Genomic DNA, 16,888 nt, shown 5'->3' with positions numbered 1-16,888 from the left:
AATCCGGTCTCTCTAACCCCGCCCCCACTCACGGCGAAGGGGTCGGCCTGCTCCCAGGAGATGGGGAAGCCCCAGGACGTCAGCCTCATCTTGTCCGGCAGCGACTCGGGCACCACGAAGAACACGAAGGCGATGTCGGCCACGGCGATCACCGTGGCAACCAGCACCACCAGGCTGTCGCCGTACTGCGCCGACAGGTAGGCGCCGATGGCCGGGCTCGTCACCAGGCTGGCGGCGAAGGTCGCCGAGACCTGAGGGCGTCAGACGGCAGGACTTCAAGGTGTGTAAACATCATTCTGGTGGTTACCAGTCCATAAGAGCTGTGGTTACCAGTCCATAAGGGCTGTGGTTACCAGTCCATAAGAGCTGTGGTTACCAGTCCATAAGAGCTGTGGTTACCAGTCCATAAGAGCTGTGGTTACCAGTCCATAAGAGCTGTGGTTACCAGTCCATAAGAGCTGTGGTTACCAGTCCATAAGAGCTGTGGTTACCAGTCCGTAGGGGCTGTGGTTACCAGTCCGTAGGGGCTGTGGTTACCAGTCCGTAGGGGCTGTGGTTACCAGTCCGTAGGGGCTGTGGTTACTAGTCCATAGGGGCTGTGGTTACTAGTCCATAGGGGCTGTGGTTACCAGTAGGGCTGCAACAACGAATCGATAAAATCGATTATCAAAAGTGTTGGCAACGAATTTCATTATCGATTCGTTGTGTCGCGCGATTATTACGCCGGCAATAAGTCGCGGAGAAGAAAAAAAAGAGCGGAGCAGAGCAACTGGCCGGCCAGCGTTTCTGAGATTGGAGTGAGACACGAGAAAAGCTGAGGTCGTGATGTTCTCAAAAATAGAAGATCTTTGACAAGTCGAGTCTTGGCCAATCAGCGTCTTCATGTTCCTCAAACTTGTTTTTAATGAAGCTAGTCAGCTTGCTATCGCGTTAGCTAACGTGTTTGGGTTGTGTATTGTCGTTAAAGTTCCGTTATGTTCCGTTACAGTTCAGTCTTGCTTGTAAAAAAACGTAACGTGGTGAAACATGCCGTCACCACCCGGTCTGGTTCAGTTCACGCTGTCACTCGTTAATGTTAAACCGGCTCACCGGAGGATCTGATGAAGGTTTTTTTTTTATTTTTACTCAAAGTAGAATGAAGCAAATCACGTAGTTGGGCTTAGCCAACAACGTGACGTCGTGGTCATAAGAGACCCAGAATGAAAGAGTTTAAGGAAGAGGACGCTCTATATGGAGCAGTACAGCTTCCCTCTGTCCAGTATTTCATACATATTGATAAAGCAGGGTATGTAAATGCAGCCTCTGGAGGGATCAATTACAGTAAAAAGGTCAGGCTCAGGGATGTTCAAGGAGCAACCTGTTTGTGCACTTTCTGAAGATGTTTTGCACTGTCACTTCTGTTTTTGAATAAAGGGTTGGAAATGAACGCTTTTTTGATAAAAACATTTTTTTATCCGATTCATCGATTAATCGAAAAAATAATCAACCGATTAATCGATTATTAAAATAATTGTTAGTTGCAGCCCTAGTTACCAGTCCATAAGAGCTGTGGTTACCAGTCCGTAGGGGCTGTGGTTACCAGTCCGTAGGGGCTGTGGTTACCAGTCCGTAGGGGCTGTGGTTACCAGTCCGTAGGGGCTGTGGTTACTAGTCCGTAGGGGCTGTGGTTACCAGTCCGTAGGGGCTGTGGTTACCAGTCCGTAGGGGCTGTGGTTACCAGTCCGTAGGGGCTGTGGTTACCAGTCCGTAGGGGCTGTGGTTACTAGTCCGTAGGGGCTGTGGTTACCAGTCCGTAGGGGCTGTGGTTACCAGTCCGTAGGGGCTGTGGTTACCAGTCCGTAGGCGGTGCTCCTCTCGTGCTCCTCCGTGATGTCGGCCACGTAGGCGAAGATCACAGAGAAGGTCACGGCGAAGACGCCCGAGACGGAGATCAGGGCGAAGTACCACCTGCAGACAGGAAGGAGAGGAAGTGACCTTTTTAAATGTTCACACTAGATTGATGGTTCACATCCCATAATAAGGTTGTTTTAGCAACCGATAAGTATTTAGTGTGTGACTGACTGGTGGAGAGACCTGTCTCTCAGAGGAGAGAGGAGAGAGGAGGAGACAGGAGACAGGAGAGAGGAGACAGGAGACAGGAGGAGAGAGGTGACAGGAGGAGAGAGGAGATAGGAGAGAGGAGAGAGAGGAGAGGAGAGATGAGAGAGGAGGAGACAGGAGAGAGGAGGAGAGATGAGAGAGGAGAGAGGAGACAGGAGGAGAGAGGAGACAGGAGGAGAGAGGGGACAGGTGACAGAAGAGAGGAGACAGGAGACGAGGAGACAGGTGACAGGAGAGAGAGGAGAGAAAAAGGCCACGTGGACACTGACGATTATGTGTTTTGAAACCCAACAAACAGAAGTGTGGGCGGAGCCAGAGACAGACTGGGCGGAGCCAGAGACAGACTGGGCGTCTCACCAGGGGCTGATCCTCATGAAGGGAATGGGGGCGCAGGTGAAGAAGACCGTCATAAGGAGGAAGGACTTCCTGCCCCAGATGTCCGACAGAGCACCAATCAGAGGAGCCGACAGAAACGACAGGAAGCCCTGACCAGGAAGACAAAGACATCATGTAAACATGGACGATCTGTTTTTATCTTAACAGCTGCAACAATGTATCAACTATTTTCATTTCTGATTTAAATCAAGAAGATGATCTGCCCGTGACTCTGTGGTCAGAGGGGCGGGGCTTCCTTCAGGTGAGACACCTTCATGACGTCAACAAACCTCTCTCTCTGCAACAACAAAGGAGCCACTGAGGTTCACAGATTAGAGATGTTGACAAAGGTCTGTCCTCTGGTAGCAGGAGAGAGGAGACAGGAGAGAGGAAACAAGAGACAGGAGAGAGGAGACAGGAGAGAGGAGACAGCTGTCTCACCTTAACTCCGTGAACCAGGCCGTTCATCAGGAAGGTGTGCTGAGGAAACGTCTCATGAAGGACCTGCAAACACAACAACAGCTCAATGTACACAATAAACACAACAACAGCTCAATGTACACAATAACACAATACGTTCCTGTATTACTACTACGATAATACTACTATTACTACTACTCCTGCTATTGTAACTACTACTAGTATTATAATATCCTGGACTCTGAATGTCTTCAGTCTTTGTTCCTCTCCTGTGAATTAGTCTTAAAACACAACTGTAGCACTTGTTGTGTTTTGTTGTTGTTGTTGTTGTATCCGTTTGAGGGGAATTCCAGAAAAAGGATGAAACCAACTAAACCTCTCGTGCACATTTAGACACATCTGAAAGAGTTCTTATCTTTTCATGAAAGAAAAAGAGCAGCTGACTGGAGGAGCTTTGACTTCATGTTGTTTTTGTTGACCGGGTGTTTACTCACCGTCAGCATGGGCGTGGTCAGCAGCCCCCAGGCGAAGAACTCCAGGAAGATCACCACCACCGCGTGAGTCACTGTGGCTCGGCCTCGGCCGATCTGTGGCGGGAAAGAGGCCCGACGTTAACTCTTCATCCACGGGATTCACCCACTTCCTGTCCAACCAGACCTCAATGCCTCCAACCTGACCCCAATACCTCCAACCTGACCCCAATGTCTCCAACCTGACCCCAATACCTCCAACCTGACCCCAATACCTCCAACCTGACCCCAATGTCTCCAACCTGACCCCAATACCTCCAACCTGACCCCAATGTCTCCAACCTGACCCCAATGTCTCCAACCTGACCCCAATGTCTCCAACCTGACCCCAATGTCTCCAACCTGACCCCCAAACCTCCAACCTGACCCCCAATACCTCCAACCTGACCCCAATACCTCCAACCTGACCCCAATGTCTCCAACCTGACCCCAATGCCTCCAACCTGACCCCCAATACCTCCAACCTGACCCCAATACCTCCAACCTGACCCCAATGTCTCCAACCTGACCCCAATACCTCCAACCTGACCCCAATGCCTCCAACCTGACCCCAATGTCTCCAACCTGACCCCCAATGCCTCCAACCTGACCCCTGACCCCCAATGTCTCCAACCTGACCCCAATGTCTCCAACCTGACCCCAATACCTCCAACCTGACCCCAATGCCTCCAACCTGACCCCAATGTCTCCAACCTGACCCCAATACCTCCAACCTGACCCCAATGTCTCCAACCTGACCCCAATGCCTCCAACCTGACCCCAATGTCTCCAACCTGACCCCAATGTCTCCAACCTGACCCCAATGCCTCCAACCTGACCCCAATGTCTCCAACCTGACCCCCAATGCCTCCAACCTGACCCCTGACCCCCAATGTCTCCAACCTGACCCCAATGTCTCCAACCTGACCCCAATACCTCCAACCTGACCCCAATGCCTCCAACCTGACCCCAATGTCTCCAACCTGACCCCAATGCCTCCAACCTGACCCCAATGCCTCCAACCTGACCCCAATGTCTCCAACCTGACCCCAATACCTCCAACCTGACCCCAATACTTCCAACCTGACCCCAATGTCTCCAACCTGACCCCCAATACCTCCAACCTGACCCCCAATACCTCCAACCTGACCCCAATGTCTCCAACCTGACCCCAATACCTCCAACCTGACCCCCAATACCTCCAACCTGACCCCCAATACCTCCAACCTGACCCCCAATACCTCCAACCTGACCCCAATGTCTCCAACCTGACCCCAATGTCTCCAACCTGACCCCCAATACCTCCAACCTGACCCCAATACCTCCAACCTGACCCCAATGTCTCCAACCTGACCCCAATACCTCCAACCTGACCCCAATGCCTCCAACCTGACCCCAATGTCTCCAACCTGACCCCCAATGCCTCCAACCTGACCCCTGACCCCCAATGTCTCCAACCTGACCCCAATGTCTCCAACCTGACCCCAATACCTCCAACCTGACCCCAATGCCTCCAACCTGACCCCAATGTCTCCAACCTGACCCCAATGTCTCCAACCTGACCCCAATGTCTCCAACCTGACCCCAATACCTCCAACCTGACCCCAATGTCTCCAACCTGACCCCAATGTCTCCAACCTGACCCCAATACCTCCAACCTGACCCCCAATACCTCCAACCTGACCCCAATGTCTCCAACCTGACCCCAATACCTCCAACCTGACCCCCAATACCTCCAACCTGACCCCAATGCCTCCAACCTGACCTTAATGCCTCCAACCTGACCCCAATACCTCCAACCTGACCCCCAATACCTCCAACCTGACCCCAATGTCTCCAACCTGACCCCAATACCTCCAACCTGACCCCAATACCTCCAACCTGACCCCAATGTCTCCAACCTGACCCCAATACCTCCAACCTGACCCCAATGCCTCCAACCTGACCTTAATGCCTCCAACCTGACCCCAATACCTCCAACCTGACCCCAATACCTCCAACCTGACCCCCAATACCTCCAACCTGACCCCAATACCTCCAACCTGACCCCAATGTCTCCAACCTGACCCCAATACCTCCAACCTGACCCCAATGCCTCCAACCTGACCCCAATACCTCCAACCTGACCCCAATGCCTCCAACCTGACCCCCAATACCTCCAACCTGACCCCCAATACCTCCAACCTGACCCCAATGTCTCCAACCTGACCCCAATACCTCCAACCTGACCCCCAATACCTCCAACCTGACCCCAATGCCTCCAACCTGACCCCAATGTCTCCAACCTGACCCCAATACCTCCAACCTGACCCCCAAACCTCCAACCTGACCCCCAATACCTCCAACCTGACCCCAATACCTCCAACCTGACCCCAATGTCTCCAACCTGACCCCAATGCCTCCAACCTGACCCCCAATACCTCCAACCTGACCCCAATACCTCCAACCTGACCCCAATGTCTCCAACCTGACCCCAATGCCTCCAACCTGACCCCAATGCCTCCAACCTGACCCCAATGTCTCCAACCTGACCCCCAATGCCTCCAACCTGACCCCTGACCCCCAATGTCTCCAACCTGACCCCAATGTCTCCAACCTGACCCCAATACCTCCAACCTGACCCCAATGCCTCCAACCTGACCCCAATGTCTCCAACCTGACCCCAATACCTCCAACCTGACCCCAATGTCTCCAACCTGACCCCAATGCCTCCAACCTGACCCCAATGTCTCCAACCTGACCCCAATGTCTCCAACCTGACCCCAATGCCTCCAACCTGACCCCAATGTCTCCAACCTGACCCCCAATGCCTCCAACCTGACCCCTGACCCCCAATGTCTCCAACCTGACCCCAATGTCTCCAACCTGACCCCAATACCTCCAACCTGACCCCAATGCCTCCAACCTGACCCCAATGTCTCCAACCTGACCCCAATGCCTCCAACCTGACCCCAATGCCTCCAACCTGACCCCAATGTCTCCAACCTGACCCCAATACCTCCAACCTGACCCCAATACTTCCAACCTGACCCCAATGTCTCCAACCTGACCCCCAATACCTCCAACCTGACCCCCAATACCTCCAACCTGACCCCAATGTCTCCAACCTGACCCCAATACCTCCAACCTGACCCCCAATACCTCCAACCTGACCCCAATGCCTCCAACCTGACCCCCAATACCTCCAACCTGACCCCCAATACCTCCAACCTGACCCCAATGTCTCCAACCTGACCCCAATGTCTCCAACCTGACCCCCAATACCTCCAACCTGACCCCAATACCTCCAACCTGACCCCAATGTCTCCAACCTGACCCCAATACCTCCAACCTGACCCCAATGCCTCCAACCTGACCCCAATGTCTCCAACCTGACCCCCAATGCCTCCAACCTGACCCCTGACCCCCAATGTCTCCAACCTGACCCCAATGTCTCCAACCTGACCCCAATACCTCCAACCTGACCCCAATGCCTCCAACCTGACCCCAATGTCTCCAACCTGACCCCAATGTCTCCAACCTGACCCCAATGTCTCCAACCTGACCCCAATACCTCCAACCTGACCCCAATGTCTCCAACCTGACCCCAATGTCTCCAACCTGACCCCAATACCTCCAACCTGACCCCCAATACCTCCAACCTGACCCCAATGTCTCCAACCTGACCCCAATACCTCCAACCTGACCCCCAATACCTCCAACCTGACCCCAATGCCTCCAACCTGACCTTAATGCCTCCAACCTGACCCCAATACCTCCAACCTGACCCCCAATACCTCCAACCTGACCCCAATGTCTCCAACCTGACCCCAATACCTCCAACCTGACCCCAATACCTCCAACCTGACCCCAATGTCTCCAACCTGACCCCAATACCTCCAACCTGACCCCAATGCCTCCAACCTGACCTTAATGCCTCCAACCTGACCCCAATACCTCCAACCTGACCCCAATACCTCCAACCTGACCCCCAATACCTCCAACCTGACCCCAATACCTCCAACCTGACCCCAATGTCTCCAACCTGACCCCAATACCTCCAACCTGACCCCAATGCCTCCAACCTGACCCCAATACCTCCAACCTGACCCCAATGCCTCCAACCTGACCCCCAATACCTCCAACCTGACCCCCAATACCTCCAACCTGACCCCAATGTCTCCAACCTGACCCCAATACCTCCAACCTGACCCCCAATACCTCCAACCTGACCCCAATGCCTCCAACCTGACCCCAATGTCTCCAACCTGACCCCAATACCTCCAACCTGACCCCAATACCTCCAACCTGACCCCCAATACCTCCAACCTGACCCCCAATACCTCCAACCTGACCCCAATGTCTCCAACCTGACCCCAATACCTCCAACCTGACCCCAATGTCTCCAACCTGACCCCAATGTCTCCAACCTGACCCCAATACCTCCAACCTGACCCCCAATACTTCCAACCTGACCCCAATACCTCCAACCTGACCCCCCAATGCCTCCAACCTGACCCCAATACCTCCAACCTGACCTTAATGCCTCCAACCTGACCTTAATGCCTCCAACCTGGCCCCAATGCCTCCAACCTGACCCCAATACCTCCAACCTCACCCCAATGCCTCCAACCTGACCCCAATACCTCCAACCTGACCCCCAATACCTCCAACCTGACCCCAATGCCTCCAACCTGACCCCAATGTCTCCAACCTGACCCCAATACCTCCAACCTGACCCCAATACCTCCAACCTGACCCCCAATACCTCCAACCTGACCCCCAATACCTCCAACCTGACCCCAATGTCTCCAACCTGACCCCAATACCTCCAACCTGACCCCAATGTCTCCAACCTGACCCCAATGTCTCCAACCTGACCCCAATACCTCCAACCTGACCCCCAATACTTCCAACCTGACCCCCCAATGCCTCCAACCTGACCCCAATACCTCCAACCTGACCTTAATGCCTCCAACCTGACCTTAATGCCTCCAACCTGGCCCCAATGCCTCCAACCTGACCCCAATACCTCCAACCTCACCCCAATGCCTCCAACCTGACCCCAATGCCTCCAACCTGACCCCAATGCCTCTCTTTGGGTTCCTCTCATCCTTCTCAAATGAAGATGCAGGATGAGACTTTTTTTAAAGTGACAGTACAATGCTCCAGCAATAACTATATACTATATAGTAATAACATATACTATGTAGTAATAACTATATATTATATAGTAATAACCATAAACTATATAGTAATAACCATAAACTATGTAGTAATAACTATATACTATGTAGTAATAACTATATAGTTAGTACTATATACTATACAGTAATAAATATATACTATACAGTACTAACTAGATATTATATAGTAATAACTATATACTATGTAGTAATAACTTCCTAGGCTGCTGTTTAGTTTCTTTCTTTCTTTTAGGCTGTTGATGGGACAAAAACACCTCTAAAGAGTTGATTATTCAATAAAATGACAGATTACGAACTATAAAATCAATACATAGACTAATAATCAGACTATCTGAGAAGATGCAGGAGTTTAGCATCTTCACAACAACGACAGATAGTCCAGAGGAAAAGTTGCACATCTTGGTCTTCCTGTAATCGCAATGATGCGTTCACTGACCCAGTAGCAACCCCGTAAATCTCCCACTCCCACGAGCTCGTGCTACTCTACTAGCCCAAGTTAGACGACTGGTTAGCGGTCTGACCGCGCAGCGTGACGTCACCGACGTGCCTCTTGTCCCAGGGTTAGTTAGCTTCACGTTTAGCTCGCGCGCTGAACCTCACCGAGCTGCGGGGCGACATGGCGTCGTCTTTGGCCTCGCGGCTCATCGGCTCACATCTTCGTCGCTCGACATCCTCCCGGGGTGTCTCCGTCCCTTCCAGGGTGTCCCGCTGCTAGAGCGTCTCCGCTTTCATGGACGTTTAAACGGCGGTTACCCAAAAAAATACCCCGTGACGCTTCGGCGGCTTTTACCCCTCTGGTTGTAACGTAACAGTTGGTCGCCGTGTTTAGTTCACCAGAGTGCCCCGGTGTCGCGCTGTCATCTCGCGTTGGTCTGATATAAACGCCGCCCTTACGGGGCCGGCGCCGGTGAGAAAACACGAACGCCTTTTTTTCTCTCGACCAGAACGCTAGCTGTTCCCAGATCAGCTCTTATTCAGATTCAGTAGTCCTTTACACAGTTGGTAGATGGTATATCTGACTCTGGATCAGTTTACACGTTTACGCCTCTATATATGCGTATCGAGCAGAGCGCGCCCCCTGCTGTGCCGCCGGCCACACTACAATGCAGTTGATGTTTTATTTGTGTCGTTAAATAGATTTTTTTTAAATCAAATCCAAAATACTGGTCAATAATTCTTCTTTAAGCAAATATATAAGAAAATAATAATAATATAATTATGTATGTTTTTTACATAGAGAAAACAGATATTTTCAGTATTTGGCAGGAAACCGAGCGGCCAACATTCTACTGGATCATTATTTGGCAGGGAGGAGAAAGACGGGACTCGGCTGAGGAAGAACACAAACAATCACCAGAGTCAAGGCAAGTCAGTAGTATTAAAGTCAGTAGTAGTAAAGTCAGTATTATTAAAGTCAGTAGTATTAAAGTCAGTAGTATTAAATTCAGTAGTAGTAAAGTCAGTATTATTAAAGTCAGTAGTATTAAAGTCAGTAGTATTAAAGTCAGTAGTAGTAAAGTCAGGAGTATTACGGTCAGTATTATTAAAGTCAGTAGTAGTAAGGTCAGTATTATTAAAGTCAGCAGTAGTAAAGTCAGTAGTAGTAAAGTCAGTAGTAGTAAAGTCAGTAGTATTAAAGTCAGTAGTAGTAAAGTCAGTATTATTAAAGTCAGTAGTATTAAAGTCAGTATTATTAAAGTCAGTAGTATTAAAGTCAGTAGTAGTAAAGTCAGTAGTAGTAAAGTCAGTAGTAGTAAAGTCAGTATTATTAAAGTCAGTAGTAGTAAAGTCAGTAGTATTAAAGTCAGTAGTAGTAAAGTCAGTAGTAGTAAAGTCAGTAGTAGTAAAGTCAGCAGTAGTAAAGTCAGTAGTATTAAAGTCAGTAGTAGTAAAGTCAGGAGTATTAATGTCAGTAGTAGTAAAGTCAGGAGTATTAAAGTCAGTAGTATTAAAGTCAGTATTATTAAAGTCAGTAGTAGTAAAGTCAGGAGTATTAAAGTCAGTAGTAGTAAAGTCAGTATTATTAAAGTCAGTAGTATTAAAGTCAGTAGTATTAAAGTCAGTAGTAGTAAAGTCAGTAGTATTAAAGTCAGTAGTAGTAAAGTCAGGAGTATTAATGTCAGTAGTAGTAAAGTCAGGAGTATTAAAGTCAGTAGTAGTAAAGTCAGTACTATTAAAGTCAGTAGTAGTAAAGTCAGTAGTATTAAAGTCAGTATTATTAAAGTCAGTAGTATTAAAGTCAGTAGTATTAAAGTCAGTATTAAAGTCAGTAGTAGTAAAGTCAGTAGTAGTAAAGTCAGGAGTATTACAGTCAGTATTATTAAAGTCAGTAGTAGTAAAGTCAGTATTATTAAAGTCAGCAGTAGTAAAGTCAGTAGTATTAAAGTCAGTAGTAGTAAAGTCAGTAGTAGTAAAGTCAGTAGTAGTAAAGTCAGTATTATTAAAGTCAGTAGTATTAAAGTCAGTAGTAGTAAAGTCAGTAGTAGTAAAGTCAGTAGTAGTAAAGTCAGTATTATTAAAGTCAGTATTATTAAAGTCAGTAGTAGTAAAGTCAGTAGTATTAAAGTCAGTAGTAGTAAAGTCAGTATTATTAAAGTCAGTAGTAGTAAAGTCAGTAGTATTAAAGTCAGTAGTAGTAAAGTCAGTAGTAGTAAAGTCAGTAGTAGTAAAGTCAGTATTATTAAAGTCAGTATTATTAAAGTCAGTAGTAGTAAAGTCAGTAGTATTAAAGTCAGTAGTAGTAAAGTCAGTATTATTAAAGTCAGTAGTAGTAAAGTCAGTAGTATTAAAGTCAGTAGTAGTAAAGTCAGGAGTAGTAAAGTCAGTAGTAGTAAAGTCAGTAGTAGTAAAGTCAGGAGTATTAAAGTCAGCAGTAGTAAAGTCAGTAGTATTAAAGTCAGTAGTAGTAAAGTCAGTAGTAGTAAAGTCAGTAGTTGTAAAGTCAGTAGTATTAAAGTCAGTATTATTAAAGTCAGTATTATTAAAGTCAGTAGTAGTAAAGTCAGTAGTAGTAAAGTCAGTAGTATTAAAGTCAGCAGTAGTAAAGTCAGTAGTATTAAAGTCAGTATTATTAAAGTCAGCAGTAGTAAAGTCAGTAGTATTAAAGTCAGTAGTAGTAAAGTCAGTAGTAGTAAAGTCAGTAGTTGTAAAGTCAGTAGTATTAAAGTCAGTATTATTAAAGTCAGTATTATTAAAGTCAGTAGTAGTAAAGTCAGTAGTATTAAAGTCAGTAGTAGTAAAGTCAGTAGTATTAAAGTCAGTAGTAGTAAAGTCAGTAGTAGTAAAGTCAGTATTATTAAAGTCAGTATTATTAAAGTCAGTAGTAGTAAAGTCAGTAGTATTAAAGTCAGTAGTAGTAAAGTCAGTATTATTAAAGTCAGTAGTAGTAAAGTCAGTAGTATTAAAGTCAGTAGTAGTAAAGTCAGTAGTAGTAAAGTCAGTATTATTAAAGTCAGTATTATTAAAGTCAGTAGTAGTAAAGTCAGTAGTATTAAAGTCAGTAGTAGTAAAGTCAGTAGTAGTAAAGTCAGTAGTAGTAAAGTCAGTAGTATTAAAGTCAGTAGTAGTAAAGTCAGTATTATTAAAGTCAGTAGTATTAAAGTCAGTAGTAGTAAAGTCAGTAGTAGTAAAGTCAGTATTATTAAAGTCAGTATTATTAAAGTCAGTAGTAGTAAAGTCAGTAGTATTAAAGTCAGTAGTAGTAAAGTCAGTATTATTAAAGTCAGTAGTAGTAAAGTCAGTAGTATTAAAGTCAGTAGTAGTAAAGTCAGGAGTAGTAAAGTCAGTAGTAGTAAAGTCAGTAGTAGTAAAGTCAGGAGTATTACAGTCAGTATTATTAAAGTCAGTAGTAGTAAAGTCAGTATTATTAAAGTCAGCAGTAGTAAAGTCAGTATTATTAAAGTCAGTAGTAGTAAAGTCAGTAGTATTAAAGTCAGTAGTAGTAAAGTCAGTAGTATTAAAGTCAGTAGTAGTAAAGTCAGTATTATTAAAGTCAGTAGTAGTAAAGTCAGTAGTATTAAAGTCAGTAGTAGTAAAGTCAGTAGTATTAAAGTCAGTAGTAGTAAAGTCAGTAGTAGTAAAGTCAGTAGTAGTAAAGTCAGTAGTAGTAAAGTCAGCAGTAGTAAAGTCAGTAGTATTAAAGTCAGTAGTAGTAAAGTCAGGAGTATTAATGTCAGTAGTAGTAAAGTCAGGAGTATTAAAGTCAGTAGTATTAAAGTCAGTAGTAGTAAAGTCAGTATTATTAAAGTCAGTAGTAGTAAAGTCAGGAGTATTAAAGTCAGTAGTAGTAAAGTCAGTATTATTAAAGTCAGTAGTATTAAAGTCAGTAGTATTAAAGTCAGTAGTAGTAAAGTCAGTAGTATTAAAGTCAGTAGTAGTAAAGTCAGGAGTATTAATGTCAGTAGTAGTAAAGTCAGGAGTATTAAAGTCAGTAGTAGTAAAGTCAGTACTATTAAAGTCAGTAGTAGTAAAGTCAGTAGTATTAAAGTCAGTATTATTAAAGTCAGTAGTATTAAAGTCAGTAGTATTAAAGTCAGTATTAAAGTCAGTAGTAGTAAAGTCAGTAGTAGTAAAATCAGGAGTATTACAGTCAGTATTATTAAAGTCAGTAGTAGTAAAGTCAGTATTATTAAAGTCAGCAGTAGTAAAGTCAGTAGTATTAAAGTCAGTAGTAGTAAAGTCAGTAGTAGTAAAGTCAGTAGTATTAAAGTCAGTAGTAGTAAAGTCAGGAGTATTACAGTCAGTATTATTAAAGTCAGTAGTAGTAAAGTCAGTATTATTAAAGTCAGCAGTAGTAAAGTCAGTAGTAGTAAAGTCAGTAGTAGTAAAGTCAGTAGTAGTAAAGTCAGTATTATTAAAGTCAGTAGTAGTAAAGTCAGTAGTAGTAAAGTCAGTAGTAGTAAAGTCAGTATTATTAAAGTCAGTATTATTAAAGTCAGTAGTAGTAAAGTCAGTAGTATTAAAGTCAGTAGTAGTAAAGTCAGTATTATTAAAGTCAGTAGTAGTAAAGTCAGTAGTATTAAAGTCAGTAGTAGTAAAGTCAGTAGTAGTAAAGTCAGTAGTAGTAAAGTCAGTATTATTAAAGTCAGTAGTATTAAAGTCAGGAGTATTAAAGTCAGTAGTATTAAAGTCAGTAGTAGTAAAGTCAGCAGTAGTAAAGTCAGTATTATTAAAGTCAGTAGTATTAAAGTCAGTATTATTAAAGTCAGTAGTATTAAAGTCAGTAGTAGTAAAGTCAGTAGTATTAAAGTCAGTAGTAGTAAAGTCAGTATTATTAAAGTCAGTAGTAGTAAAGTCAGTAGTATTAAAGTCAGTAGTAGTAAAGTCAGTATTATTAAAGTCAGTAGTAGTAAAGTCAGTATTATTAAAGTCAGTAGTAGTAAAGTCAGGAGTATTAAAGTCAGTAGTAGTAAAGTCAGTAGTAGTAAAGTCAGTAGTATTAAAGTCAGTAATATTAAAGTCAGTATTATTAAAGTCAGTAGTATTAAAGTCAGTAGTAGTAAAGTCAGTAGTATTAAAGTCAGTAGTAGTAAAGTCAGTAGTATTAAAGTCAGTAGTAGTAAAGTCAGTATTATTAAAGTCAGTAGTAGTAAAGTCAGTATTATTAAAGTCAGTAGTAGTAAAGTCAGGAGTATTAAAGTCAGTAGTAGTAAAGTCAGTAGTAGTAAAGTCAGTAGTATTAAAGTCAGTAATATTAAAGTCAGTATTATTAAAGTCAGTAGTATTAAAGTCAGTAGTAGTAAAGTCAGTAGTAGTAAAGTCAGTAGTAGTAAAGTCAGGAGTATTAAAGTCAGTAGTAGTAAAGTCAGTAGTAAAGTCAGGAGTATTAAAGTCAGTAGTATTAAAGTCAGTAGTAGTAAAGTCAGTAGTAGTAAAGTCAGGAGTATTAAAGTCAGTAGTAGTAAAGTCAGTAGTAGTAAAGTCAGGAGTATTAAAGTCAGTAGTAGTAAAGTCAGTAGTAGTAAAGTCAGTAGTAGTAAAGTCAGGAGTATTAAAGTCAGTAGTAGTAAAGTCAGTATTATTAAAGTCAGTAGTAGTAAAGTCAGTAGTAGTAAAGTCAATAGTATTAAAGTCAGTAGTATTAAAGTCAGTAGTCGTAAAGTCAGTAGTAGTAAAGTCAGTAGTATTAAAGTCAGTAGTAGTAAAGTCAGTAGTAGTAAAGTCAGTAGTATTAAAGTCAGTAGTAGTAAAGTCAGTAGTATTAAAGTCAGTAGTAGTAAAGTCAGTAGTAGTAAAGTCAGGAGTATTAAAGTCAGGAGTATTAAAGTCAGTAGTATTAAAGTCAGTATTATTAAAGTCAGTAGTAGTAAAGTCAGCAGTAGTAAAGTCAGTATTATTAAAGTCAGTAGTAGTAAAGTCAGTAGTATTAAAGTCAGTAGTAGTAAAGTCAGTAGTAGTAAAGTCAGGAGTATTAAAGTCAGTAGTAGTAAAGTCAGTAGTATTAAAGTCAGTAGTAGTAAAGTCAGGAGTATTAAAGTCAGTAGTAGTAAAGTCAGTAGTATTACAGTCAGTAGTAGTAAAGTCAGGAGTATTAAAGTCAGTATTATTAAAGTCAGTAGTATTAAAGTCAGTAGTAGTAAAGTCAGTATTATTAAAGTCAGTAGTAGTAAAGTCAGCATTATTAAAGTCAGTAGTAGTAAAGTCAGTATTATTAAAGTCAGTAGTAGTAAAGTCAGTATTATTAAAGTCAGTAGTAGTAAAGTCAGTAGTAGTAAAGTCAGGAGTATTAAAGTCAGTAGTAGTAAAGTCAGTAGTATTAAAGTCAGTAATATTAAAGTCAGTATTATTAAAGTCAGTAGTATTAAAGTCAGTAGTATTAAAGTCAGTAGTATTAAAGTCAGTAGTAGTAAAGTCAGTAGTATTAAAGTCAGTAGTAGTAAAGTCAGGAGTATTAAAGTCAGTAGTAGTAAAGTCAGTAGTAGTAAAGTCAGTAGTAGTAAAGTCAGTAGTAGTAAAGTCAGTATTATTAAAGTCAGTAGTAGTAAAGTCAGGAGTATTAAAGTCACTAGTAGTAAAGTCAGTAGTAGTAAAGTCAGTAGTAGTAAAGTCAGCAGTATTAAAGTCAGTAGTAGTAAAGTCAGCAGTAGTAAAGTCAGTAGTAGTAAAGTCAGTAGTAGTAAAGTCAGTAGTATCAAAGTCAGTAGTAGTAAAGTCAGGAGTAGTAAAGTCAGTAGTATTAAAGTCAGTAGTATTAAAGTCAGTAGTAGTAAAGTCAGTATTAAAGTCAGTAGTAGTAAAGTCAGTAGTAGTAAAGTCAGTAGTATTAAAGTCAGTAGTAGTAAAGTCAGTAGTATTAAAGTCAGTAGTAGCAAAGTCAGTAGTAGTAAAGTCAATAGTATTAAAGTCAGTAGTATTAAAGTCAGTAGTAGTAAAGTCAGTATTAAAGTCAGTAGTATTAAAGTCAGTAGTAGTAAAGTCAGTAGTAGTAAAGTCAGGAGTAGTAAAGTCAGTAGTAGTAAAGTCAGGAGTATTAAAGTCACTAGTAGTAAAGTCAGTAGTAGTAAAGTCAGTAGTAGTAAAGTCAGGAGTATTAAAGTCAGTAGTAGTAAAGTCAGGAGTATTAAAGTCACTAGTAGTAAAGTCAGTAGTAGTAAAGTCAGTAGTAGTAAAGTCAGCAGTATTAAAGTCAGTAGTAGTAAAGTCAGCAGTAGTAAAGTCAGTAGTAGTAAAGTCAGTAGTAGTAAAGTCAGTAGTATCAAAGTCAGTAGTAGTAAAGTCAGGAGTAGTAAAGTCAGTAGTATTAAAGTCAGTAGTATTAAAGTCAGTAGTAGTAAAGTCAGTATTAAAGTCAGTAGTAGTAAAGTCAGTAGTAGTAAAGTCAGTAGTATTAAAGTCAGTAGTAGTAAAGTCAGTAGTATTAAAGTCAGTAGTAGCAAAGTCAGTAGTAGTAAAGTCAATAGTATTAAAGTCAGTAGTATTAAAGTCAGTAGTAGTAAAGTCAGTATTAAAGTCAGTAGTATTAAAGTCAGTAGTAGTAAAGTCAGTAGTAGTAAAGTCAGGAGTAGTAAAGTCAGTAGTAGTAAAGTCAGGAGTATTAAAGTCACTAGTAGTAAAGTCAGTAGTAGTAAAGTCAGTAGTAGTAAAGTCAGCAGTATTAAAGTCAGTAGTAGTAAAGTCAGTAGTAGTAAAGTCAGTAGTAGTAAAGTCAGTAGTAGTAAAGTCAGTAGTAGTAAAGTCAGTAGTATCAAAGTCAGTAGTAGTAAAGTCAGGAGTAGTAAAGTCAGTAGTATTAAAGTCAGTAGTATTAAAGTCAGTAGTAGTAAAGTCAGTATTAAAGTCAGTAGTAGTAAAGTCAGTAGT

The 16,888-nt window shown here is 43.0% G+C and overlaps 1 protein-coding gene across 1 annotated transcript in view; it reads right to left on the bottom strand.

Moving 5' to 3' along the window:
- mfsd14bb (major facilitator superfamily domain containing 14Bb) overlaps window positions 1-9,235 on the bottom strand; it is a gene marked incomplete at its 5' end in the record, with an annotated part of 12,269 nt that extends 3,034 nt beyond the window's left edge. The window contains 6 exons of the mRNA XM_079222231.1: window positions 33-251; window positions 1,833-1,947; window positions 2,458-2,585; window positions 2,917-2,979; window positions 3,390-3,482; window positions 9,191-9,235. Of these exons, the coding sequence (XP_079078357.1) occupies window positions 33-251; window positions 1,833-1,947; window positions 2,458-2,585; window positions 2,917-2,979; window positions 3,390-3,482; window positions 9,191-9,235 (663 nt within the window). The remainder of the gene's footprint in view (window positions 1-32; window positions 252-1,832; window positions 1,948-2,457; window positions 2,586-2,916; window positions 2,980-3,389; window positions 3,483-9,190) is intronic.
- Window positions 9,236-16,888: the final 7,653 nt, after the last annotated feature.

This window comes from Taurulus bubalis (assembly GCF_910589615.1).
Source record: "Taurulus bubalis genome assembly, chromosome: 8".
Taxonomy (NCBI): domain Eukaryota; kingdom Metazoa; phylum Chordata; class Actinopteri; order Perciformes; family Cottidae; genus Taurulus; species Taurulus bubalis.
This window is presented reverse-complemented; position numbering and strand designations above follow the sequence as displayed.